General features: G+C 45.6%; 1 protein-coding gene across 1 annotated transcript; it reads right to left on the bottom strand.

Moving 5' to 3' along the window:
- Window positions 1-946: 946 nt before the first annotated feature.
- Window positions 947-25,404, bottom strand: IK (IK cytokine). The gene is made up of 20 exons (XM_066588805.1): window positions 25,278-25,404; window positions 22,980-23,043; window positions 22,031-22,123; window positions 21,868-21,927; window positions 21,211-21,378; window positions 20,678-20,792; window positions 18,055-18,125; window positions 17,665-17,711; window positions 17,407-17,570; window positions 17,079-17,187; window positions 15,012-15,051; window positions 14,616-14,859; window positions 13,523-13,541; window positions 11,596-11,671; window positions 5,566-5,646; window positions 4,910-4,967; window positions 4,075-4,163; window positions 3,174-3,282; window positions 2,424-2,458; window positions 947-1,601 (listed from the first exon to the last, which is right to left on the bottom strand). Exons 1-20 carry the CDS (start codon window positions 25,291-25,293, stop codon window positions 1,574-1,576), a joined length of 1,686 nt encoding a protein of 561 aa, XP_066444902.1. The 5' UTR covers window positions 25,294-25,404; the 3' UTR covers window positions 947-1,573.
- Window positions 25,405-25,418: the final 14 nt, after the last annotated feature.

Below are 25,418 nucleotides of genomic sequence, written 5' to 3'. Positions count from 1 at the left end.
TGTCCTGCCTGCATTGGTGCGTAATTAAGCTGTAATCTGTCAAGCTGCAAGTAAAGTTTTCAGTGGGGTCAGTCACATATGAGTTTTTTGCGCATGCATTTTGTTTGTGCAAAAAAAACGCATGTCCTATTTTTGTTCATGTTGTGTACGAAAATAGCACATATTAAACTTGACCTAATTGCCCATTGAATCATGTTTTTTTTTTGCTCGCACAAAAATGCAATCCCCATTGCACAAATGCGCACGTTAATACGCTTATGCACGGGTGCAGCCAGCCTGCGAATATTTAGATCTCCAATTATCGGCCAAACTACAGCAGCTCTTCTATATAGACGGACATGAGATATGTGAGTGATAGGGAATGTCTGCTGGAGCTTCTAGAGGGAATGTTGGCTACTGATTGGAAGAAAGAACAGACCAATCAGCAGAGAATAGGCCGCATCCACGGCGCATAGTGTGCAAAAGTAGAAAAACTTTTATTCCTCAAGGTCCAAGGCAGCGATGTTTTGACCCAGACAGGGGTCTATATCAAGAAAGAATGGAGTTGAAGGTTTGGTGGAGCTCAGGTTTGGGGGGGTAATATTTGTGGCGGCCTGTAATCTGCATACTGAGCTCTTTTAGAAGGTGCCGGCAGACAAATGTAAACTATAGGACCTCATTTATCAAGACTGTCTAGCAGTAAGACTATCCCTGTTGCCCATAGCAACCAATCACAGCACAGCTTTTTTTTCCCACAGCCGGTTCAGAAATGAAAGCTGTGCTGTGATTGGTTGCTATGGGCAACAAGGGCGGTCTTACTGCTAGGCAGGTTTGATACTAGGAAATATAATGAGCTTTTTTAAATCTGCCTCATCTCCCTAAATTACAGTTCATGGCAAATGAATGCCTGGAGAGATTATAGCAGGTTCAGGAACAATCTCATAGTAATGGTCACACACAAAGCAGGTAAGGATGTCAATGTTTAATAAAGTCCATTACACAATACTGCGTGCTTATAATCCAGGAAACATACAATTTAATTTGGAATAAATCAAAAGGATTGCAGACATTAATAGATTCCGGTCTGTCCCTTCAATCAAGTTCATAGTTAGGAAATAACTCAATGATCTGCTCTCTTTTACTGAACGGCTGCTTCCATTGTGTGTAAAACATCAGCGTTAATAAAAGACTAAATAGCCACATGTGATATTAAGGCAGGGTTCACACACGGCGGATTCCCGTCGGAAATCTCGCGGGAGAACCGCCGCGGCTTTGAAGCGGTCCGGCCGCATGCTTTTTCATTGCGGCCGGCTCTCCCATAGAGGAGAGCGCGGCCGTAACATAAATAAACAAAAAACCGACTGTAAACAGACATGCTCAATCTGTTGAAGCTGCGGCCGCTGCAGCCGCGGTTTCGACCTGATTTACCGCAGCGGATTAGCCGTCCCGTGTGGACGAGGTTTCTGAGAAACCTCGTCCACATGGCTGGCTAATCCCGAGATTAGCGCCCGCGGGCGGTTTTGCCGCGGGTGGATCTGCTGCGGCAAATCCGCCCTGTGTGAATGCAGCCTTAATCGGATAAAAATACACAACTTCAGTATTTAGGTCTTTTCACTTCAACCCTGAAAACGAAAAACAAAAGAAAAATTCATTTAGTTAATGTTTAAAAAAAATTGCAGCAAAATGAAAAAATATCAGGTGCATCAAACGATCTATACATTACAGAAAGGCATTTACAGCAGCTACATCTGACATCCCTATTAGAAGCTTCTGGTCACATTTATAATAGAAGCCGCAGTGCTTAAGGAGAGCACCTAGAAGGCGAGTGAGGAGACTGGTAAGACCATGCATCCTCATGTAGGAAATATGCAAAGGAAGATGGAATACCTCTGCAGCGCCACCTATTGGATGGCAGCATTCCTGCAAGTCAATATCAAGACTTTATAACAATGATTGGGAATTGACCTGTATTTGTCACACAACAAACAATGGCTCCCACTGAAATCTAATTTAACTGGAGGTGGCCATTACACAGCAGCAATACGTAAATCGTGAACAGGCCTGAGCGCCGCAGTCATGTCAAACAGCAGATTGGTTCTCGTAACAAGAGTTTAAGGTCGCAATACAGGGACTTAATATAGAATAGGAAAATGTTGCAAACTAAGGTACTCATGTGAGTCCCCCAAAGATTAATCCACAATTTAATAAGTAGGTAAGTAGCGTTTGGAGGAGACCTCATATTAAAACAACTGTGTCAGGAGTAACTATCTGCTTGAACTATAGATGTAGAAGCGTTGATTTTGTATGGATTTACACAATGGGTGGAATTCTTTTTTGATTATGTATTCATAATATAAATATATGAAGTAGAAAAGCACTGACAATCAGTGATATATGATAATTTTCCAGCATTATGACTAGATCCCGCAGTTGCAAGCACTTACCCATCAGCCTCCAGCTTCTTACGTTTTTCAATGATCTAGAATAAAGGACACAGTTATTAGAATTGAAAGATACATGACCAACGATGTTAAAACAACCCTTTGGCTCTAGGGAAAGGATTTGTTGTTGGACCGGAGGGCTGGGGAGTTAGATTACTTGCTGTACTCTGGCATTCTGTTGCAGATCCATCAGTTCTCAGTCCCCTCTCTGGTCTTCCAAGTGGGCAGTCCTTATTCACTATCCAATGACTGAAAGGCTACATGATGCTTTCTTTAGCCAGTGATGGCCAAGCAGGTGTATTACATAGGTAGTCAAAGATACTACCAGTGTACATTAGGTAGTCAGAAAATAGCTGCGGTCATCTTGGAAGACCAAAAGCACCAGAGAATCAACAGATCTGCGGCATACCACCATAAACTGAGGTAAGCGGTCAATGTTTCTCCCTCGTCCGTTCCAAGACAAAAAGTTTTGCCTGGCACTAGAGGGTCGCTTTAGTGAACATGTGAATAGATTGTATACATAAAACTCAGGGTGCACACTAGGGAGGATGTATACAGAAACATTAGAAAGAAAAACTCTAGTAGTTTCCATTACCTGCTAATTACATTTCTAGCTTCATTTCCAAATCTGCCTTAGAGAAGTGAAAGCTATGATGTAACTGGTTGGAGCCATTTCCCATGTACGATGTATAGGCTTTGTTCTTAGTAAAGTGTGGGTAGGAGGTAGCAGTACTATATAAATAATATCCTCACCGCACTGATCTTTTTCCACTGTCTGTCCAGTTCTGCTTTTTCATTTGTCTCCTTGAAGCGCCTTGTTTTACGTCCCTCTGACATTTTAATACCGTATTGAAATGCAGCCCTGATTAAAAGAAAAATTAAATATTAAGGAAGTAGAAAGTACAACATGACTGACCTGAAACGAGGATTATAAAGAGTCCGGTCTACCCTTACATTGCCATTGTGGGTTATAGAAAACATTTATATAGTATATTTTCCCAGTTTCCTTAGATTGCTGGCTCCTTGGCATTTGCTCATCACAGGGACCCTGTTCTAAGAGTTAGGCCGTCTGCACATAGCAGAGCCGGATTCTGCAAGTGGGAGCCAGCAGCGGCATCTGTGGTACCTCTCTTATCTTCATCTATACTGCGGATGGTCCACATGGCCCGTTGGACAGGCGCAGTACAGATTTTTATTTTCAAAAACTATCCACATGCTGCAATTTTTCCTCCGCTCGCAGAAACCATAATTGTTTTCTGGAAGTGTGCGCGAAAAAGCATTTTTCCATTGCATTCTGCGGTATTTTCTGCGGAGCAGACGCCCGTCGCGGATTCTGCAACAAGAATCCACCCGTGTGTACTGCATCTCTTCACCCACTGAAGAGGGTGGAAAGAGACAGCAAAAAAAGAGAGAAATTCAGGCAATTACCAATGCAGAGGTTTCTAATCCAAAAGGAAGAAAACCATAGACTGCCTGTACCCCATCACAACAGATGCCCAACCTCTTCAAAATGGCACCTGAAGTACTCCCCACTGGCACGAAGCTTTAGCGAACAGAAGGTTACAACTGGGAATTGCCCCTCTAGTAGTTCAATAGGTCTTAATGGCTTAGCCTTAGATGGTACCTACAAAGCACTTCTGAAACAACTACTCACTTGGGCAGAGCTTCTTTATTGTTCATATATTCGCTGTATTCTTCTTGTGTATCAAAGTCCCATCGTCCCAAAGGGCCCTTCTTATTACCCTACAAATAAAATACCATACATATAATGTTTAGTAACCCGTTGCATGTAGAAGATTGTATAGACCAATATGTTATATATAAATGTAACAGACAATTCTCCGAACAATGTGTCATACGGCTAGATGGAGAGTAAATAACTGCTTTATACATTAACACATTTCCTCATACCTGAAAGGGGTTTCTAATACTTAGCAGGATTAGTTGGACTACAACATTGATGGCATATGCTTAGATATACAACTTTATAATATATGTTGTGTTTGAATTCTTCACTTTAAAGATATTTGTTTGCTGTCAGTGAATGACAACATTCTCTTGCTGACCGAGTCCTGCTCTCAGAAGCGGGTATATAACTACCCAGTCTAGGCAATGCTCTGTAAGCTAAACAGCCTGGACTCCAGACCGATTACATGGAAGCAACCTACAAATTCAGATCACAGCATTGCTAAGACTGGATATTACTTTATGCACTTCTCAGCTTAGAGCCGGACCACCAGGCATCTTATGGAACCAACTGCGCTTATTCACAGACAGCAAACTAATCTCTTAAAATTGGTTAGGAATTGAAACACACAGGACCTTAGAAAGCTGTATAACTTTTCATTTGAATGGTGATTATGTCTAATTTATAAAAAATAAAACTCCTTTAATGTTCTTTACATCCAAACAACTTAACTCATTTGGACGAAAAGCGAATATGAAACTGATGGGCAATAAGAACTCCTACAGAGTGGACTGAGACTTACCTGGTCCATTTTACTGTAATCCACTTCTTCATCACTGTCAACTGCCATATCATCCATGCTTCAAGTAAAGAGAGAAATCTTATTAAACACTATCCATATGTGACCCAAACATTTCAGCTTTCATCCCATCACTTAAGATACATTATAACAAAACGTCATTTCCACCTAATAAAGTGTTGGCAAAGTGCTAATACATGTTTTATAGGGGATCTATGCTTTCGACAGTCCCTTTTTGTTAGAAGTGTTCACTGGGTGTTTTGCCATTGAGATATCTTGCAATAGGCTGTAATATATGTGGATTAAATTCGTTAACTGCCCCACCATGTGCCCGCTAGTCAATGGTCTGCCCATTTAATACTTTTACATGCCAAGTCCTTATGACAAATTACAACTAAGTATCCTGGTGCTGAAAAGTCAGACATATGTCAAGAATACAGAATTAGTAACATTCCCTAGGCGGACTTCACATCCACAAATATGATCACATAGTCTAATGGATCTAGGAGGGTACATGACAGCGCTAGGTGAGACATTGCTGTCAGAGAAGATGTTACCTTGGCCGTATTGTTCATCTAAGGGTCAATGTTAGAGGACATCTACAGCTACAAATACAATAGTCAATACAGACCGGCCATGCAGCTCCAGGTAGCACTTACGTTGCAGGGTAACATTCAGCGTAACTGTTCCACATGCCAAAGAAGTCTCCTAGCTGCTTCTTGTCGTCATGTTTCTTCATTGTTTGCAGTAGTTAAGAAGTATAAAGTAAAACATGGACACCTGCACACATACATATGAGTACAACGCTGCGAGTCTCACAGTGTTAAACTCTTCACAGCCCATTCGCTCTGCCGGCACCGGTGTGTAATTTTATCCATCTCCATATATATATATATATATATATATATATATACACACACACACACACACACACACACACACACACACACAGTAGTAGTTCTATCATGTAAACTTAAAGGGCCATACATGAGTCAGATCTCTCTGGCATTGTACTGACAGGAGGGCTACAACCAAGAATGAAAAGGAGTGAATTTCTTACCGAAAATTCCTTTTTTCCGAGTCATCCTGACGGCAGACATGGAGGTTGCCCCTTGACCTTGTAGGGACAGGAAGCAAGAGACTTCAAAAGGCTCCTCCCGCCTCCCATTCTCCAGTGTCTTCTAAATTACTTACATGGACATGTCGTGGTTAACCAAGGAAGATATTTATTTGCTCCGAAAAAAATAACATGGTTAGTTCCATTTGAACATAAACAAGAAGAGGGTAGCTTACCCGGACATAACACAAGATAATATGCACAAATTTACCGCATAAAAGGAAATGTCCAACATAGGAGCCTCTGGGCTACAGATTCGTGCCCGCATAAACGTGTGAATTTTTGGGAGGGAAATACGTGCCGTCAGGATGACTCGGAAAAAGGGAATTTTCGGTAAGAAATTCACTCCTTTTCCCCGGCGTCATCCTGACGGCAGACATGGAGTATACCAGATTAACTCTTTAGGGAGGGATCACTGCTTGAAGACCTTTCTCCCGAATGAGAGATCAGAGGAGAGGTCCGCATTCAGCCTGTAAGGTTTTGCGAATGTGTGCAGGTTGGACCATGTGGCTGCCTTACAAATTTGGTCCGGCGTCGCCATAGCCCTCTCTGCCCAGGAGCAGGATAGTGCCCTGGTTGAATGGGCCTTGAGTCCTTCCGGGATACTTCTGTTGCAGGACGAGTAGGCCTGATGGATAGTGGATTTTATCCAGCGGCTAATGGATCTTCTAGAAGCCGCTCTTCCTCTGCTCGGCCCCTGAAATTGAACAAAAAGACAGTCAGCCTTCCTAAAGGATGATGTCTGCTCTAGGTAGCATAGAATGGCCCTCCTTACATCCAGGCTATGGTAATCTCTTTCCCTATCGTTTTGGGGATTTTGACAGAAGGATGGGAGAATAATTTCTTGCTGTCTGTGGAATTTTGAGGCTACCTTTGGAAGAAAAAAGGGGTCTGTTTTTAGTATGACCTTATCGTCCTGGACTAATAGGTAAGATGTCTTACAAGATAGGGCCTGGAGCTCACTTACGCGCTTCGCTGTTGTGATAGCTACCAGGAACACAGTTTTAAACGTGAGGAACCTAATTGGAATCTGATCGATAGGTTCGAAGGGGTCTTTGCAGAGGCTTTGGAGAACTAGGTTCAGGTCCCATGGGGGGGACCGTACTATGGCTAACTGGCCTCATTCTTTCTGCCGCTTTCATGAACCTGCGGATCAGTCTATGATCCGCCAAAGGTTGGTCTAGAATGTCCGAGAGCGCTGATACCTGTACTTTCAGGGTTCCTGGTCTCAGGTTTTTATCTAGACCCTCCTGGAGGAAGTCCAAAATCTCCGCCACCGAAGTGTCAAGATTGGAGACCTCCAGCCCCCTCCAGGAGGAGAATTTTTTCCAGATCTTATTATAAATAGCTGAGGTCACAGGTTTTCGGGACTGGCGTAGAGTCGCGATAACTCTGGAGGACAGACCTTGTGTTAGTAGCGTCTGTTCCTCAATATCCACACCGTGAGGTTCAGTCTCTCTAGGTTGGGGCAAAGAACTGGGCCCTGCGCTAGAAGGTCCTTCCTGAATGGAAGGCGGATTGGCTCCGAGATGGCGAGCTTTAGGAGCACCGGAAACCATGCCCTTTTTTCCCAGTGTGGGGCGATCAGGAGCAGCGTGATGTTGTTCTGCTGGACCTTCTGAAGAACTCTCGGGATCAGGGGTATTGGGGTGGGGGGGGGGGGGGGGGGGGGGAGGCGTCCGCCAGACTGAAATCCCAACTCTGGGAAAAGGCGTCTAACCCCTCGGATCTAGGGAAAAATAGGCGGGGCATTTTGAATTTTTTGCTGCTCGCAAACAGGTCCACCTGTGGACTGCCCCAGGTTTCTGTAATGAGACGAAATTCCTCTTGATTCAGAGACCATTCCCCGGAGTCTAGGCGTCTTTGACTGAGAAAGTCGGCTGTCAGGTTCTGGGATCCTTTGAGATGGACCACTGTCAGGGACTGTACCGTGGACTCGGCCCATCGGAAGATCCGGGCTGTTAATTTCAGCAGGTGAAAGTTTCTGGTGCCTCCCTGGTGGCGAATAAGTGAAACGGCGGTCACGTTATCAGAGAAGATCTTAACATGTCTCTTCTTTAGGATATCCTGAGCTCTGTCAAGCGCCTCCAAGATGGCCCTAAGCTCTCTGAAATTTGAGGTCTGGGCACGCAATGTCGGACCCCATTTGCCCTGGATCAAACGCTGCCCCACTTGCGCTCCCCAGCCAGACTGGAGCTCTCTGTAGCGTCCTTGAGTGCGCCTGGGCCCAAGGAATAATGCCGATACAGGAGGTCATGAGGCCCAGGAGCCTCATTGCGTCTCTAATCGTTATTTGTTTCTTCTGGCCGCATTTCTGTGCTGTCAGTCTAAGGTTTTCCTGCCTGGGTGGAGGCAAAGACAAGGTCTGAGACACTGAGTCTATCTGTACCCCCAGGAAGTTCTTTTGCATCTCGGGGAGAAGACTAGATTTAGGGAAGTTAACTATCCACCCCAGTCTCTGAATTAGGGAGATGACTCGGCTGGTATCCTCTTTGAGGATCTTCGGCGAGGATGCAATTACCAGGAAATCGTCCAGGTATAGGACAATGTTTATGCCTGCCACATGGAGATGCGCCACCATCTCTGCCACTATTTTAGAGAATATCCTGGGTGCCGTTGAAATTCCGAAGGGTAGGCACTGGAATTGAAAATGGTGCACACGGCTGCCCATCCTGATGGCAAACCGCAGGTACTTGTGATGTTCCGGCAGGACTGGGACGTGGTAGTACGCGTCCTTTAGATCGACGGTACTCATAAAGTCCCCTCTTTTGATCAGAGTTACTGCAGACCTGACGGTTTCCATCTTAAACCTTTTGTAGGTAATAAACCTGTTCAGGCCCTTCAGATTAAGGATCATCCGAAAACTGCCGTTCAGTTTTTTGATCAGAAATAGGGGTGAGTAGAACCCCAAGCCCTGTTCTACTGCGGGGACCCGGACTACTGCCCCCATCTGTAGCAGCTTAGAAATTTCATTTTTAAAGATATCCTGCAGGGCGGGGGATTGCGTGGGGGTGACTCTGAAATTACTGGGGGGCCGGGTGAAGAACTCTATTCTGTACCCTTGGGCTATGAGCTGCAGGACCCACGGGTTGTCTGTAATCCCCTGCCATTCCCGGGAAAAGCTCAATAGTCTGCCCCCCACCTGGTACTCGCCTACAGGGGAAGGGGTTGTTTTTGTCTTACCCCTGCCTCCTTTGGGGGTAGGACAAGCGCCCCGTCTTTCCTTTGCCTCGGTATGACTTGAAGGATGGCTGACGTTTGTGGGGAAATCCCGTTCTTGCTTGGTCCGGGAAACTGTGGTTCTTGTCGGTAGCTCTTTTTAGGATCTCCTCCAAGTCCGCGCCAAAGATGTCCTGGCCATGAAACGGGATGTTACACAGCCTTCCTTTGGAAGCCGTATCTGCTTTCCATGCTTTCAGCCAGACCGCCCGCCTGGCCATGTTAGACAATGCGGCGCTTCTGGCCGCCAGCCTCAGTTTCGGCAGATGCGTCTGCCAGGAAGCCTGTTGCTGATATAAGTAGAGGCATGCATTCCAGTAACGCATCTCTAGGGGTCTTCTGTTTGATCTGGTCGTCGAGTTCCCCCAACCAGAGGAACATCAACCTTGCCACAGAAGTCGCTGCGATATTGGACTCCAGCGTATAGGCCGTTGTTTGCCAGGCCCGTTTCATCAAGGCGTCAACCCTGTTGTCCATCGGGTTTTTAAGATGAGAGGAGTCCTCGAATGGCAGGGCTATCTTTTTGGCCATTCTGGCCACCTGTGCGTCTACCTTGGGGACCTCCTCGTAGATGCTCACGTCTTTCTCCGCAAAGCAGAGTCTCTCTTTAAATTAGCGAACAAATAGAGGTGTTTGTCCGCGCAGCCCACTCATCCGTGATTACTTTCTTCAGGGTATCATTAACCAGAAACACTATGCGGTTCCTTGGTCTAAGCCCGCCGAACATGTCGTCCTGTACGGACCTTGGCTCGACCACATCCTCGACCTTCATCGTATCCCTGACTGCTTTGATCAGGTCATCCAGGTCCCCAGATGAGAAATAGTACTTTTTATTCTCATCCCTGGCGTTAGGGGGACGGTCAAAGAGTTCGCCATCTGACAAGTCGGCCAGGGATTGCTCAGAGTCTGAGCTCGTTAGCGGTATGTGGCTCGCCCTTTTAGCGGCCCTTCTTTCCCGCTGCCTGGGGGGGGGGGGGGGGGACTGGAAATCGATGCCCGGACCTCCTCTCTAACCAGGGATCTAATATCTTCCCTGCTGAATGCGGCCTGTTCATCTGTAAGGATCTTGGAGGTACAATCATACGCCTCGTCCAGTTTTTTAAGACACAGGGCGCATATCATGTGTTTTTTCTTAAGGTCCTGTTTAGACCGGGTGGATTCCCTGTCCTGCAAAGATATATGAATGCATATAAGGGAAAAACCCCCACACAATGCTAAATCCCTGAGCATACAATCCCTGCAACAAGTAACACTTACAGTTTGCAGGGCTTCCATCTCTGGTTCCTTTGTAGTCATGATGCAGAAAACGCAGACAGAACCAGATTAGACAGATAAATCCTTCTCTGAAGGTGTGCTGTCAGTGGAAGCTTGCCGGGGGGGGGGTCTCCATTTTTAAATCTCCCGCTGTCCGGGTCAGCTGACGGCGTCTGACGTCACCGCGTCACGCCGCGTCATTGGCGCCACGCCGGCATGCCTGGAGGAGAGAGGCATCTGAGCCTATGGCCCGCCGCTCTTCCCGGCTGAAACAACTGCGCAGAGCTGTGGAAGAGGAAGGAGGGGACTCAAGGACCTCTGGTCCGCCACTCCGACCGCTGCGGTGGTGAACCCCAGGCGGTCAGACCTGTGGCCCGCCGTGCTCCCGGACCGCGCTGACACCCCGAAGGGAGATGAGAAGGGAAGCAGCTCTGTGGACCGTCAATCCCTACAGTCAGCCTGCTTTGGAAGAAAGGTGAGGGGGGAAAACAGCCCTGTGGACCGTTCCCCAGCTGTCATCCTGCAGCTCCCTGGAGGGAGCTCCTCTTGCAGGTCCCTGTAGGGACAGGAAGCACTGGAGAATGGGAGGCGGGAGGAGCCTTTTGAAGTCTCTTGCTTCCTGTCCCTACGAGGTCAAGGTGCAACCTCCATGTCTGCCGTCAGGATGACGCCGGGGAAAAATATAGTTCTTTGACTTTGTTCCAAGGGATCTTATAAAATATATATATTTATTATTTTAAAAAAAACAAAAAACAAAACTTTAGCAATAGAGATGAGCGAGTATACTCGGTAAAGGGAATTGCTCGAGCGAGCATTGCCTTTAGCGCGGGTGCTGTCGCGGGGGAGCGGTGAGTAGCGGCTGTCAGCAGGAGGGAGCGGGGGGGGGGGGGGGAGGAGAGGGAAAGAGAGATCTCCCCTCCGTTCCGCTCTCCCCCGCAGCTCCCTGCCCGCCACCGGCACCAGAACCTTTCATCTCGAGCGAGCAGGTACTCGATAAAGGCAATGCCCGCTCGAGCAATTGCCTTTACCGAGTATACTCGCTCATCTCTATTTAGCATGTGATTGTGCAATAAAAACCAAATACAGACAAAAAGGATATTCTACTCCTTCCCAACCGGGGGCTCCAGCAAAGTTATCATTGATGGACTTCAGAAGGTCCTTGGTTGATCCAGGTCCTAGTACAGGAAGACAGATATAAAACATTTCCAATGCAAGAATTTCACGTTTAAAAAAAAAATAAAAAAATAAAAAACAAATCACTACAAGTTGTATTTTCTGATAAGACCATTCAACATAACATATAATTTATAAGTGGAGTGAAAACAAAATTGCACCAAGGACAGGTTAACTTAAAGGGGTTGTCCGGCCAGAAACATTGCATGTCATTACTTCTGTTTGCCCATTTCCATGCACTTTGTAATATACAATGGGTGTGCCTTAGCCCCGCCCCCATCCTGCCTCTCCTCATTGAAAATAGTGCAGAGGGGCAGAGAGGGGGCGGGAGCTCAGTTCCTGCTCCTTGCTCTTCCATCCTCCTCCCCCTGCACACAAGGAGATCGTATATCAGTCCCGGCTGCAGAGAGAAGAACTGCGCATGCGCAGATGAGAAGAGGCTCGTTCCCGCGCCGACAAGAGCTGCTGCGGCCCGACAAGAAGAAGAGAAGATTCTTGTTGTAACCAGGGAGGACGGAGGAGCAACGGGGGGGGGGGGGGGGGGGGGCGCACCCCTTCAGGTAAGTCCAAAACTTCTGTTTGCTTCATTTTACATGCACAATGTATATTACACAGTGCATGGAAATGGGCAAACAGAAGTAATGACATGCAAGGTTTCTGGCCGGACAACCCCTTTAATTCTATAGGTCAGTACGATTAGGCAGATATCAAAAATTTGTGTTTTTGTTAAACTAATACCATTTAAAATGAAAGAAAAAAAGTTTATTAAAAATAATTGGTTTTGTCGCCATATTTTTGGTTCTTTCATTGATAGAGCTGCGTGAGAGCGCGTCCTTATGGGACACTTTTTGAGCATGAAATACACAGTGACTAGAAGAACCCATTGATTTCAAAGGGTTCGTTCACAATGTGCGATTGCGTGAAACCATATGTGGCATGTCCTATCTCAGTCTGTAATACACCCCATACCATTGTAGCCGACTGAAATCAATGGCCATGCGTAAATACACGTGAAATACGAAGCAAAACTGCACATTCGCTGCGTGTTTACGCATAAAATCAATGCAATTGAGCATTTTTTGAGTGGGAAATAGGCAGGAATACCCATTTTTGTCCAATCAGTGCATGTAAAAGGGTAGAAGTGATAACTATGTGGCTCGGTGAACAAAACATTAAAATATTCAGTCCGTGATCCAGAAAATCCCCAGAACTCAATCCCATTGAGAACCTGTGTTCAATCCTCAAAACGCAGGTGGGGGGGAAAAAAAAAAAAAAAAATTGTGATAAATGAGAAGCACTGATTAGACAAGAATGGGTGCCACTAATCAGGATTTGGCTCAGAAGCAGATATCCAGCATGCCAGGCTAAATTGCAGAAGTCTTGGGGGGAAAAAAAAGGTCAATCACTGAACATTGAGTCTTTGCAGAGACTTGACGCATTTGTCAATAAAAACTTAGGAACTTCTGAATTTCTTTTAGTAGAACTTCAGTAACCACAGAAACATCTTAAAACACGGAAGCAGCAAAATTTGTGTCAGTCTCAAAACTTTAAGCTAAGACTGTACTTCAGAAGACTCCGACTAATGGCATGGCTTAATATCCAAGCCCAAGTTTGTGCAGAAAAAGCTTTCAATATCACTTCTTCCTGCAGCCTACACTACTTTAGACAAAAATTAGTTAAAAAAGCAAGGCATCTACAGCTATGGCAAAACGTTTGTGGTAAAAAAAAATAAAAAAAATAAAAAAGTGAACCCTTTCCAACCTTTCCTTTATTTAGCTGAAGTGATCTACAGCAGAGCTTTCATTAAGTGACTCTTTACCACCCATTTACAAAGAGAGTATTGCATATCTTACCGGTGTCAATATCGTGAGGCTGAAAGAAAAAAAAAAAAAAAAGTGTTAAAAAAAATGTAACCTTTATACTAAATATATGTGATAATGTAAATATTTTACATATTACTGCAATATTTACTGCCAAGAATGACATTTCTTCACATTCAATTACTATCACTGCTGCCACCTGAACAATATTAGTTGTATAACAGCAATAAACACACATGGAAGGGTTTCTTTGGGACTATGGATGGAGACCCTTCATTGTGCCGACTTTACAGGGGTCCCAAGGATAGATGATCAGTGTTTAAGTCCCAGAAAACCCATAATAGTAATTGTAAACCTACTAATAATACTTACCGTATATACCGGCGTATAAGGCGACCCCCCAACTTTCACCTTATACGCTGGGAATACAGCGGAGCAAAAAACAAAAAATCATTACTCACCTCCCCCAGCGTTCTGCGGCGCTGCTGCAGGATGTCGCTCCCTCCTGGTCCCCAGCAGAGCATTGCTTTCTGGACGCAGGGCTTGAAATCCCCACCTCCAGAAAACACACGTGCCTTCAGCCAATCACAGCCATTCAATGATGTCATTGAATGGCTGTGATTGGCTGACAGCGTGTGTTAGCTAATCACAGTATTAGCTTTCTGGAGGCGGGGATTTCAAGCCCTGCGTCCAGAAAGCAATGCTCTGCCGGCGACCACGAGGGAGTGACAGCCTGCAGCAGTGCCGCAGAATGCCGGGGGAGGTGAGTAATGATTTTTTTTTTGACACTTTCTTTTTTTTTGTATTACCGGCGTATAAGACGACGCCAGACTTCAGAGCAGATTTTTCGGGGTTCAAAAGTCGTCTTATACGCCAGTATATACGGTAAGTCTACCAATCATGATACATCTGTATACTCCAGGCAGACTGCAGCAGTAGAATGTCCTCCATACAATTCATATAGGAATATAATCCACATTTCCTCCAATCCAGCTGATATTTACAGTGTCTAGTATGGGGTCACTCTTGTAAGGTGGTCCAAATAAAGCTCTAGCCGGCCCTGGCCACTGTTATTTAGTAATCCAGTAGAGAGAAGGGGAGTGCAGACAAGTATATTATATACTACCTCATCATCAGCCTTTGGCTTCTCAAAGTAGCTGTGTCTCCTCTTCTCTTCTTCCCGGTCTCGCTCTCGCTCTCGTTCACGTGCCCGCTCTCTGTCCCTCTCTCGGTCACGCTCATGATCGCGGTCTCTTTCTCTCTCCCTTGGACGTTCTCTATCCCGCTCCTTCTCCCTGTGCTTTTCCCTCTCTTTCTCACGAGGAGGTTTGGTTGTAGTTGGAATGTAGTCTCCAATATCATCGAAGATGCTTAGAGATAAATGTATACATACATATATACTCAATGTGGTTCATACTGGAAACAAGTCACTAGAAAATAGTGCTCTAAAGTCCAACACCTGTATAATTAGGGAAATGATGGGAGCAAATAAGAACATGATAACCGATAGACAAGGTCTTACTTCATATCAGCCTCTGGAGGTTTCTTTTCATCCAACTTTCCTACAAAAAAAAGTAAAAATATATTCAATTTAATGAGGTTTAAGCATTTTCTAAGATCAGCTCAGCCATTAGCGCTACTGAAGTCTCCTGCCTTCCATCTGACTAGTCATGGTCCAACACCCTGGTCTCCCGGTCTGAGTAATCCTACAATGAGCGGAAACCCAGGAGCCACCAACTGTTCGAGTCAAATGGACAGTAACCTCACAAGGGAGGCTCCCTGCCCTTGGCACAGTTTGCCTCTGCTACTGCTGGCCTGATTCAGCAAGAAATGACAGCTTTGGACGCCGCAAGGCCAAGTCTGGGATAACAAACAGACAGAGCATCTGAAGGAAGACGTCTGGGAGAGGTATAATCGCAAGGTTCAAACCAAATCGAATGTGTGGACATTGCATTCCCTCAAAGAGTGGCTGAGGGCAAAATGAAGGCAAGACATTGTTTTGCCTTCATTAATGTGGAAGGCCAATACCACCTTAGGGAGAAAGCATGACACAGGGCGCAAGACCACCATGTCCTGATGGAAGATGGCGAATTGATGTTTAATCGACAAGGTTGCCAGGTCAGAGACAAGGTGGGGATGTGATACGTCACCAGAAAGGCTACTTTCCAGGATAAAAAAAAAACTGAGTCAGAATGCTGTATAATGGCTCGAAGGGATGAGACTGCATGCCAGGTAGTACCATATTAAGGCCCCAAGGTGGGACAGGGGCATGGAATGGAAGAGTGGCATGTGTAATTCCTTGTAAAATGGTACAGTTGGCCGGCTTTGAAGCCAGAAGACGTTGAAAAAGAGTGGACAGTGCTGCCACCTGACCCTTCAGGGAGCTGAGACCCAATACCAGGTTCAGACCCTGCTGACAAAGGACAGAAGGTGTGACAGCGCTAAACATATGGCTCAGGCTAGGCCTTGTCTGGAGCCTTTAGCTCTGGAGTCGGGCATGATGCCGAGGGCCTGCAGACAGTAGTCAGCAGAGCTACTTGTAAGTGTTCTACTGCTATGGGCACTGCAGGAGGAGCAATAGAGAAGGGAAGTTAGCCATAAGCCAGAGCTTATCCGGTCCAGAGCTGTCCCCGAGTGGAAGGTTGATAGATGTAACGAGGAGCACGTCCGAGGCACCACTGGTCCCAGCAGGCTGCAGAGAAATGTGCAGGAAGGAAGAGGAAGGCCGGGAGCTGGGGCGCACTTTTGAAGCGTAGGGGGGAAAGCAGAAGGTCTGTGTCTTGCTTATATACCTTGGTCAATCATTATCTGCAGGATCACATGCTATGCTGGGAGGTCAGGCACTCCATTCCTTCCTTTCTCTGAACCGATATCACAATGTATCGCCAGTTCACGATGCCATAAGCTCCTTTGTAACAAACCAGTAGTCTGCTGCATTTACTTCCTCCATAAGAGAGTAATTGCCTTGGGGACCTTCTCCATATCGTATACAACTCCTTGTGCATTCGTCTGGTCACTCCCACTTTGTAGAGGGTGTTGCGGGCAATCGAGACTAGCAGGCAAATCCTTTACCCCTTCTATGGAAGGCATATATCCTTCATCAGATCCTGCACATTCTTAGTCATTCGGTGTCAGTAGCTATAGAGCAGGACAATATATCCCGACTTCAGGTCAGTTAACCGGTTTTCTAGCGCCATTTTCCAGACATAAGCTGCTCTCTGGACAGGGCTTCATCAGCCTTTTCATGCAGCACTGAGAAACCTCCTCAGCCTGTAGGGTGGGTATAGCTGGTAGAAGGGACTAACTCTTTACTAAGTGTCTGCCTCCTTGTGGCAGGAGCTATACCCAAGGTCTTCCTATGTCCCCAATAAATGTTACAAGATAGGAATTTATGTTAAGTACAAAAATCCTGTATTTACCACGTTTTATATAAAACTTGAGGGTCTTTCCAGCTTTCTTCCAATAGGACAGCTTCATGAAAACTAAACTGTATCTATTTCACCATCATGTCTTTGTAATTACCATCCAGGTAGATTAGCTTATAAAAGGACATCAACTTTTGCTGTATGAGACATATACCAATAATTACCTTTGTCCTTTTTCTTGAGCTTCTTGTTCCGAGTTCCTTGCCTCAGGTAGGACAAGATTTGAGTCAGCTTACTGATGACGATGTCATTTGTTGTGAGCGTTGTCTGAGCCTGAGAAGCAAAAGCAATCATCGATATAGTATTTAACAACACGCTAGAAACCACTAAAAGTAACTGAAAGCTTGATTACAAGTTATGAGATAAAGCTGCATCTCTGACATTAAACAATCAGTTCAGAGTAAAGCCTCATCTCTCCTTCTAGAGAACAAGCTGCAGGGGGTGTGGGATGCAGTTACATATGTAGGAGAATGAACTTTCACTGTTCTTTACCTCCATGGTGGGACAGTCAGCTTTGCTTCGAATAAGTGTGGTTGGAATGTCAGTGTCGGCATACTCGTCATCTAAGTCTACGACATAGGCCATCCGTCCGGGCAGGAACAGCTCGTTGCGCTCATATGCTTTGCTCTTAAAAAGATTGCGGTAAACGTTACGACCTATTGAAGAGGAGGACAAACATTTTCATGTTGCACAAGTTTTATTTCTTTAACATATTGAGGAAGCAGCAGAATGTGTGAAGTACGGGCTTACCGAGTCGAGTCTTAAATTCAATTTTATTTTCTGGATCTTCATCCTTTCTGCGGAAGAATAAACATATGAAAAGATTAAATCGAGCCATGTTCACATCTTTATGCAGCCAATTCCACTGACTAGAAAAAATTGGTCATGGTGACCGGGGATCTTCTTTTGAGTCTTCTGTTCATTCAGCATTTGGATGCCAAAACCCAGAGTTCCTGCAACATTCTCAGGTGATATCAACAAATGACACGGGTTTCAGCAGTAGGACGTCCAGAAATCAGCTGATCACTAGGGCGACTTCCTTTAGAGAAGCTGTTTTAAGTTGGGGTGGTCCATATTAAAATAACTCCTAACCCCTCTATAACACATCTCTATTTTATACAATATCTTAGTTCTACTCACTTGGTTTCTTTCTGGGGCTTTTCAATGAGATCCTCTTCTTCCTTTTCCTTGCTGGCAATTTCAGCACGGACCTAACAATACACAACAACAATACCTGTTAAGCTTTTCTAGTAGCTAAAAAAAACTAATTTTTTTTTGTACTTATTGCAAAATCCATTTCTCGTCATGGTCATTGGAGGACCTTAGGTAGAGCTGCTGCCGTTAGGAGGCGAACGACTAAACACAAAAAGTTAGTCTCTCCTACCAGCTATACCCCTTTCTGCAGGTACCTGAGCTAAATCAGCTTGCAGAGAAGCAGTAGGAGGGAACAAATTAACACACGAATCAATGCAGACAACAAAACAAGAATGGAAGTAAAGGCCCATTCAGACCCAATGATTCTCGCTCAAAATTTGCTCATAGCAGTCTTTTGAGTGAGAATCGTTGGGTCTAACTGCAGACATCGTGCAGTTTTCGTTAATGATTTGTTCATCATTGTCTATCAGCCTGCTGAAACACAACAATGAGACTTATTAGGACCACGCGTTGAGTCCTCAGCGGGATACCGCTGATACTGTTTCAGTTGGTATCCCACTCCGTGAACACAGCAGAAGTATGCAGAAGACAAGCAGTTCAGCTGTGTTCTGTATACACTACTTGGAGCGCTCAGCTGTATACCAGCTGAGTACTCCGTGAACACAGCTGGAGTATGCAGAAGACAGTGCTCTAGCTGTGTTCTGTATACCCTTGCTTGGAGCGCTTAGCTAGATACCAGCTGAGCGCTCCATGAACACAGCAGAAGTATGCAGAAGACAGTGCTCCAGCTGTGTTCTGCATATCTTGCTCGGAGCGCTTAGCTGTATACCAGCTGAGCGCTCTGTGAACACAGCAGGAGTATGCAGAAGACAGCGCTCCAGCTGTGTTCTGCATACCCTGCTCGGAGCACTCCGCTGTATACCAGCGGAGCGCTCCGAGAAGACAACAGCTGTATGCAGAAGACAGCGGTCTCACTTGTCTTCTGCATACAGTGTGAGCCTTCATTTACACACTTATGCAAAGTAAACGCTCAAAACGGTCACTCAAACTGCCGTTTGAGCGAATTTTGAGCGATCATCTTGCTGTTAAAATGAATGCAACGATTATCGCTCAAAAGATTCCTTTTGAGCGATAATCGTCGTGTCTGAATGGGCCATAAGAGAGCTGGTCAAATGCAAGACCATGCTAGAAAGGAATCACTGCAACTGGCGAGGAATAAACAAGTGGGTGAGTGCCGTGTCCCTAATGAACATGACAAGAAATGAATTTTACTGTAAGCACAAAAAAATATATATCTTTTCCGTATCATTGGGGGACACAACAAGACTTTAGGACGATCTAGAGCAGTATTTAAGGGGGTAAAAGAAAGGTCACGCAGCAGACTGGTGTGGCCCGCAGGCGACAGGCCCACCAACGTCTGCAACGGAAAGATTCTGTAGGATTAAGACAGTGCAGGCTGGATAACAGCGCTATTACTAGTGGGCCAAAGAACAAGCCAAATAGCAGGACTATATGCAAAATTTGGGAATAATGGAATCAATAAGTGATGGCGATGCCTTTATCCTGAAGGTGATACATTGCGTCAAGACTGAGCAGGGAGGACACCGAATGAGAAGATGGGGCAAAAGGCAGACCCTGAAATGTCCCTTGGCCCTGGATAAGATCCAAAGGGTAGACTAGCAAGTAGTAAATAAAGAAATAGTCCTGCTTGCTGGAGACATCCAATGTGTAAAGTATGTTGTATTCATTGCTTTGCTACCTGTAAAAGGTAAGGCAAGGACTATGGATGAACCAATATTGACAATGATCTTCCAGCTGGACTGTGCTTATGGACAGAAGGGTTGAGCATAGGCCCTTCGGCAATCCACTCTCAGACAGAGAAAATCAGGATAGTGGAATGTGAATCACAGTTATTCAGGAGAGCTGGATATGGCTGATGTGGTCGTTGCAATGTGTTTTTTGTTTAAAGTTGGCTAGGTAAGCATAACGACCAAATTTGCAACAGGCCAGTAGCCTGAGAGTAAGTCTGAAGATGAGCACCTATAAGGAGTGTTGCAGGATCCCTGCCTGAATGATAAAAAAGAATGACCTGAATCAGCATAAGGAAAGAAAACAGGGTCCCAACGGAGAGTCAATGGCACCAGAGAAATTTGAGTTCCAGGATGCTCCGGTCTCCAGTTCTATCAAGTCAGGACGGCTTGTGGGAGAGAAAAGTACAGGTCTGGGAGAAGGATCTCCTGTATGCGGGAGACTAGGTAGGTTGACCAAGGCCAGCACGCCATATGAGAAAAGAAGGGTGAAGGAAAAAGAGAATCCAACGAGAATCACTTGCACAGGAGCAACTCTGGAGTCAGGAAAGAAGTTTTTTCCTCAGGGTGGGTTAAAATTGGATTCTGCCTTATTGCTTTTTTTGTCTTCCCCTGGATGGTGTGTGTGGGGGGGGGGGGGGGGGGGGGGGGGGGGGAGAAAATGCTGAACCAGTTTGACAATTGTCTTTATTCAGCCTGGCATTCTATATTACTAAGTAAAATCTAAAACATTAAACAAATATTCAAATTAGCTACAGATGAGTCAATTAGTGCAGAGAGGTCACATTACATCTTCTAACCTTTTGCAGTAGAGCAAAATCCAGACCTTTCACCAAGTGAGTGTGCTCCATGTCACCACCCAAGAACTTGGACTCCTGGATCAACTGACGCCTCTTCTCTGCTGCCGATTTGTCACTGCAAAAAAAAACACAAAAAACACATACTTAATGTAATCAATACCAGATAACAAAACTGTTCCCATCATACCTCCAGAAAAAACAAAAGATACATTGTTCGAATTTGAACAATAATTGTCCAGTGTAAACACAGCCAAGAATCGAATGATAAGCGAATGAATTTGTTTATTTCATGTAAGCATGAAAATTATCCTTAGCTTGTTCACTAATCGCTCGGTTTAATTACCAATTGTTCAAAGGTTCTCATTCACAATGACTGAATGATTTAGCGAGCGAACGATTTATTGCCTGCAGTTCAGCCTATTTAACTGTCAGGTCCTGCAGTGAACACCCCACCCTGGATCATAGAATGAAAATTTAGCAGAACCCCCCCCCCCCCCCTCCCAAAAAGGATGTATGAAGATTAAAGCTCTCACGCCTCGGCTGTGGGTCCCACTGCTCTGTAATTTGCTGTTGTGCTAATGAGTTCCGTTTCTTCGTAGTCCTTGTTGACACCGTCTCGCCGTTCTTTGGCTCGGTCTCTATATTTCTCGGCAAGCTCTCTCTCCCGTTCAATTTCTTGCTGCCGTAATTTTGCGTAATAGCTGTATATTTAAAGAGAAGATAAAGTGAGTTAAGACTTAAGGAGGAATGCATCACCTAAAGATTTCTTTTGAACTAGTTAAAACCAGATAGAAAATAATTTTCCATTTTTCTAATTGTGTATTTTTTATTCTTCTCTCTGTACATGACCATGAGGGCTGCGGAGATATGCTTCACAGCAGCCTCATGGACAATCCTACAATGGTCAGGAGGTGACCCATTGACTTCTATGGGAGACTGTTATAGTACTTTAACCTCTCTCAGAAGTCACTGTGCAGGGATGGAGAGTAGATAAGCTGTGGCCAGCACTTATCACAAAGGATGGATCCAGTGTCATCTCATTATCACAGGCAGGATTACAATGCAAGGCGACTGCTGAAAAGTTTTCTCTACAGAACAGTTCTGTGGTCATTGTGAAAACTGCAGGATTTTAGGATTATTTTTTACAATCTAGATCATGGCACCACATGGTAGCGCAGCTAGGTCGTCACCTTTTTTTCTTTCTTCTCCTGGCAGCTGGGTCTTCATCCTCATTATATTCACGTGGCATCCTAGAAAGCAGAAGTTACAATTAGGACGGCACTTAATAAAATAGCATTTCACTCCAATTAGAACAAGTCTTGATGAATGAAGGAACTCCTACAATGTACTCACTCATGATGACGGGATTTTGTAGGTGGTGCAGAAGAAGGTGTTGCACGAGGGGTCATAAGAAGTTTACGGAAGTCTTCATTTGTCAGCTTGGACCTATAAACAATGACAGATGTGATGCATGCATCCACCAAATAATACACTGTGCTGCTCACACATACAAGCAAACTGGCATCAAGGGCAGGATACAACCTGATGACAACCAAACTGCTGTATATACGTATGTGGCACTAGGAGTAGCCTTCTAACTTCTAGAGGAGAGCTAGTTTGCATACTTTTGGGGAGGGAGTGGTGACTGCAAATATCAATGTGCTTCAGGAACCGAGGTTTGTTTTGTTTTTTAAAGGGGTTGTGCCAAGTTGTAAAGTAATTCTTTATCAACCTTATGATCGACCGCTAGAACCCCCACCGACCCGAAGTACAGGGGTCCCACATGAACTGAGCAGAGGTCACCACTCCAGTCATTTTAACGGAAGACCTGGAGGTTGCAGAATGCTTGCAGCCAGCGATTTCCAATCCTCCCTTTGAAATGAATGCAGATTTGGTGAACTCTGCTCCATTCGTGCGGAGACCTTTGGAACCCCCTTTCTCGGGATCAGTGGTGGTCCCAGCGGTAGGACCCAACTGTTTATAAAATGATCGCCTATCTTACTGATAGGGAATAAAATGATAACTCGGCACATCCCCTTCAAAATGTATCGAAATATTACACTAATGTATTCAGAATACAAACGGAAGCAACTTTATAGATAAACACAATGACACAGATCATCCTTATTCCGTATAGTGCAGTGATGCAGATTCTAGGGGTCCATGGTGGTAGAGCACAAGCATAAACTGTATCTGCAATCGCCATTCCATCTACTGACGGTAGACGAGGAGGGAGAAGCAGTGATAGTGTGACCCTAGTCACGGTACAGAACGCAGTAGTGGGTAAATATCTGGTACTTACTGGAAGGAATGCAGATCCTCCACCTCATGGCCATCCGGGGCCAGAGGGTTGGAAAACAACTCACCTAAGGGAGACAAGAGAAGAGAGGATGAGACATATACAATCTTATGTCAACGGTAATGTATCTCATATGGAGACATAGGGGGCGCTCATCCTGCATCTGGGCCAGAGCAGGTACAATTTACCACGGAGGGCCATCTCCCCATTAGTTTACTATTAAGGCATCTACTTTCTGTATCTTTAAAGAGAAGATGTCAGCCACATCCTCTGTCGTCGCTCCTCCTCCTTGTCAACCAACTGCAAACAGGCAGGAGGAGAGCGCCCGATGACTCCTACGCAGACTACCGCCCATCACGCGGTTTGCGCCTAATTACTATCTAATGTGTAGAAGTAGCAATTTTGAGCCCTGAAGGTGCGGAACATAAACATGTCGCCTGCAGTCGCAGCCAGAAGTTTTTAGACTGTGCCAAGTTTTGCTTCCCACCTAGTTTGCACCTCGATGTGTTCAGGTCTTTTAGTCGGGTGTTGCCATGGTTACTGAAGTTCTATTATTGCAGTATAATAATATGTTATATTATCCCGCAGGCCGCTACAATTATGTCAATGACAAACGTATAGAGGTTTATTTTTTTTGCAACTTTTTACAATTTACAGGGAAAAAAAGTCTATTTTGTTTCTCGCTGCATTAACATCTTTCTCTTCTGTCCGCAGTGCTGTTTGGGGTTTTTCTTCTACGGGGGAAGGTGTACTTATTACTCTTACACAGGCGTTCTCTCACTGCGCTTAGCAACCGTTTTCAACGCCCGCTAAAAACGCTGCACTAAGCCTCTGTTCATTTCAATGGGGGCTCTCAGACGAGAGGTTTAGCGCAGCGTTTATGGCGTGCGATAAAAGGAACGCCGCGTGTTCTATTTTCAGCGCATTTTTGATGCCCTGGTTGCCTATTGAAATGAATGGCGTTGGTTAAAGATGCTGTAATGCGCCTACCATACCACCAGGAGGGGGAAAATGGTGACATCATCAGCGTGCTTTGCCTGCGTTGTCCCTGCGCAAAACATGCAGTAAAAACAAACGCCCTCAAAAATGTAGCATAAAACGCGGTGTTTTTACAAAAGCTGAGTGAGAACGGCCTCAGGTGCTCCCCCACGGGCGTTCAGAAAACACCGCAGTATTTTACCGCGATTTCATGCGGTGTCTTCAGACATATATTACAGCGCACGCCGTCACTGTAAAAAGCACTAAAACGTGCAAAAATAAAGCAGACGGCACTAAAAGAAAACAAAAATCGCTGCATTAGTAAGCCGCGTACGAGCGCCGGTCCCTGTTGAGATTAATGGTGCTGTTGTACGAGCGGCCTCACGCCCAATTCCCCCAAAACAAAACCGGGTCTTATATTGATTTTTGTTCCAGGATACTCCCTGTTTCGATGTACGGCTGCCCGGACACTAAAGATCGCGCAGCCTTATGTTCGGGGACACAGGGCGGCGCCATTTGTGCATCCGTGCGACGCTCTGATCATTTCCTTCTTTGTTTTTTGTAAGGCAAGAGATAAAACTAGCTATTTTGCCCTGTTTGTGTAGTTTTCCCACGCTGTGCGGGTTCCATAGGTTTTCTCTGGGTCATTACGGACGCGGCGATACCACAGATGGGATTCGTCACATAGTAAAGGGGGGCGGTGCGGTTTTGGCATTTTTATATTATTTTTTCACCCTTTAACCCTATATTTTGGTCCCCCGGGGCTCCTGATCGTCACCAGATTCTATCATTCTTCTAATCAGCGGTTATAGAGCCCACGGAGCTCCGCCGGAGACCGCTGTAGCCTTAGTCAAGCCTCCGGGTGCCATGGCAACCGCCTGGGACCCCATGATCACATTGAGGGGGTCCGATGGTGAGAGAGGGGGACCTCCTCCCACTGTTGGCCTTTTACAATCTGCAGTTGCACAGACTGCAGTCTGTAAAGGGTTAAACAGCGGGGATCCTAGGCTTCTTTGCCACCCGCTGCCCTCCACACAGCAGACCATCGCCCCACCGGAGAATACAGACCCTTCACGGCCGCCATCACACAACATACGGCTCGTTTTGGCCTTTAGAACACATTCTGAAAGCCAGGGCTTATTTTTCCCCTTTGTGTATGCAGGACGCCGACAAGCCATTAGGGGGCGCCACTATATTAGAGTCGAACCCTGAGTAACCTGTGAAGCTGTCCACAGATGAGGCAGAGCGCCCCCTGCGGTGCCCTCCGCGCCTGCACCCACTAGCACTGTGTATAACAGTACGGCTCCGGGGTTCCCCACTTACTGTCTCTCTCCGGCATCTTAGCGGCCTCACATACAGCAGACGGTAACCGGAAGTACCGCAGTCCTACCCACAAGCCACTGCACACCAACAAGCCCGCCCCTGCACACGTGACCTGGGGGACGCGCTGGTATTTGATGAGAC

The sequence above is a fragment of the Eleutherodactylus coqui genome, unplaced genomic scaffold, assembly GCF_035609145.1.
Source record: "Eleutherodactylus coqui strain aEleCoq1 unplaced genomic scaffold, aEleCoq1.hap1 HAP1_SCAFFOLD_38, whole genome shotgun sequence".
Classification (NCBI taxonomy): Eukaryota; Metazoa; Chordata; class Amphibia; order Anura; family Eleutherodactylidae; genus Eleutherodactylus; species Eleutherodactylus coqui.
The sequence above is the reverse complement of the archived record's forward strand: the minus strand, read 5'-3'. Positions and strand labels throughout refer to the sequence as shown.

What these genes read in the sequence shown, in the direction of transcription:
- IK (XM_066588805.1), bottom strand. An exon ending in GCTCAAGAAAAAGGACAAAG is followed by an intron (nt 15,052 to 17,078) that starts GTAATTATTGGT and finishes TTTTTTTTGTAG; the next exon opens with GAAAGTTGGATGAAAAGAAA. An exon ending in AAGAAGCTGGAGGCTGATGG is followed by an intron (nt 1,602 to 2,423) that starts GTAAGTGCTTGC and finishes TTTCGTTTTCAG; the next exon opens with GGTTGAAGTGAAAAGACCTA.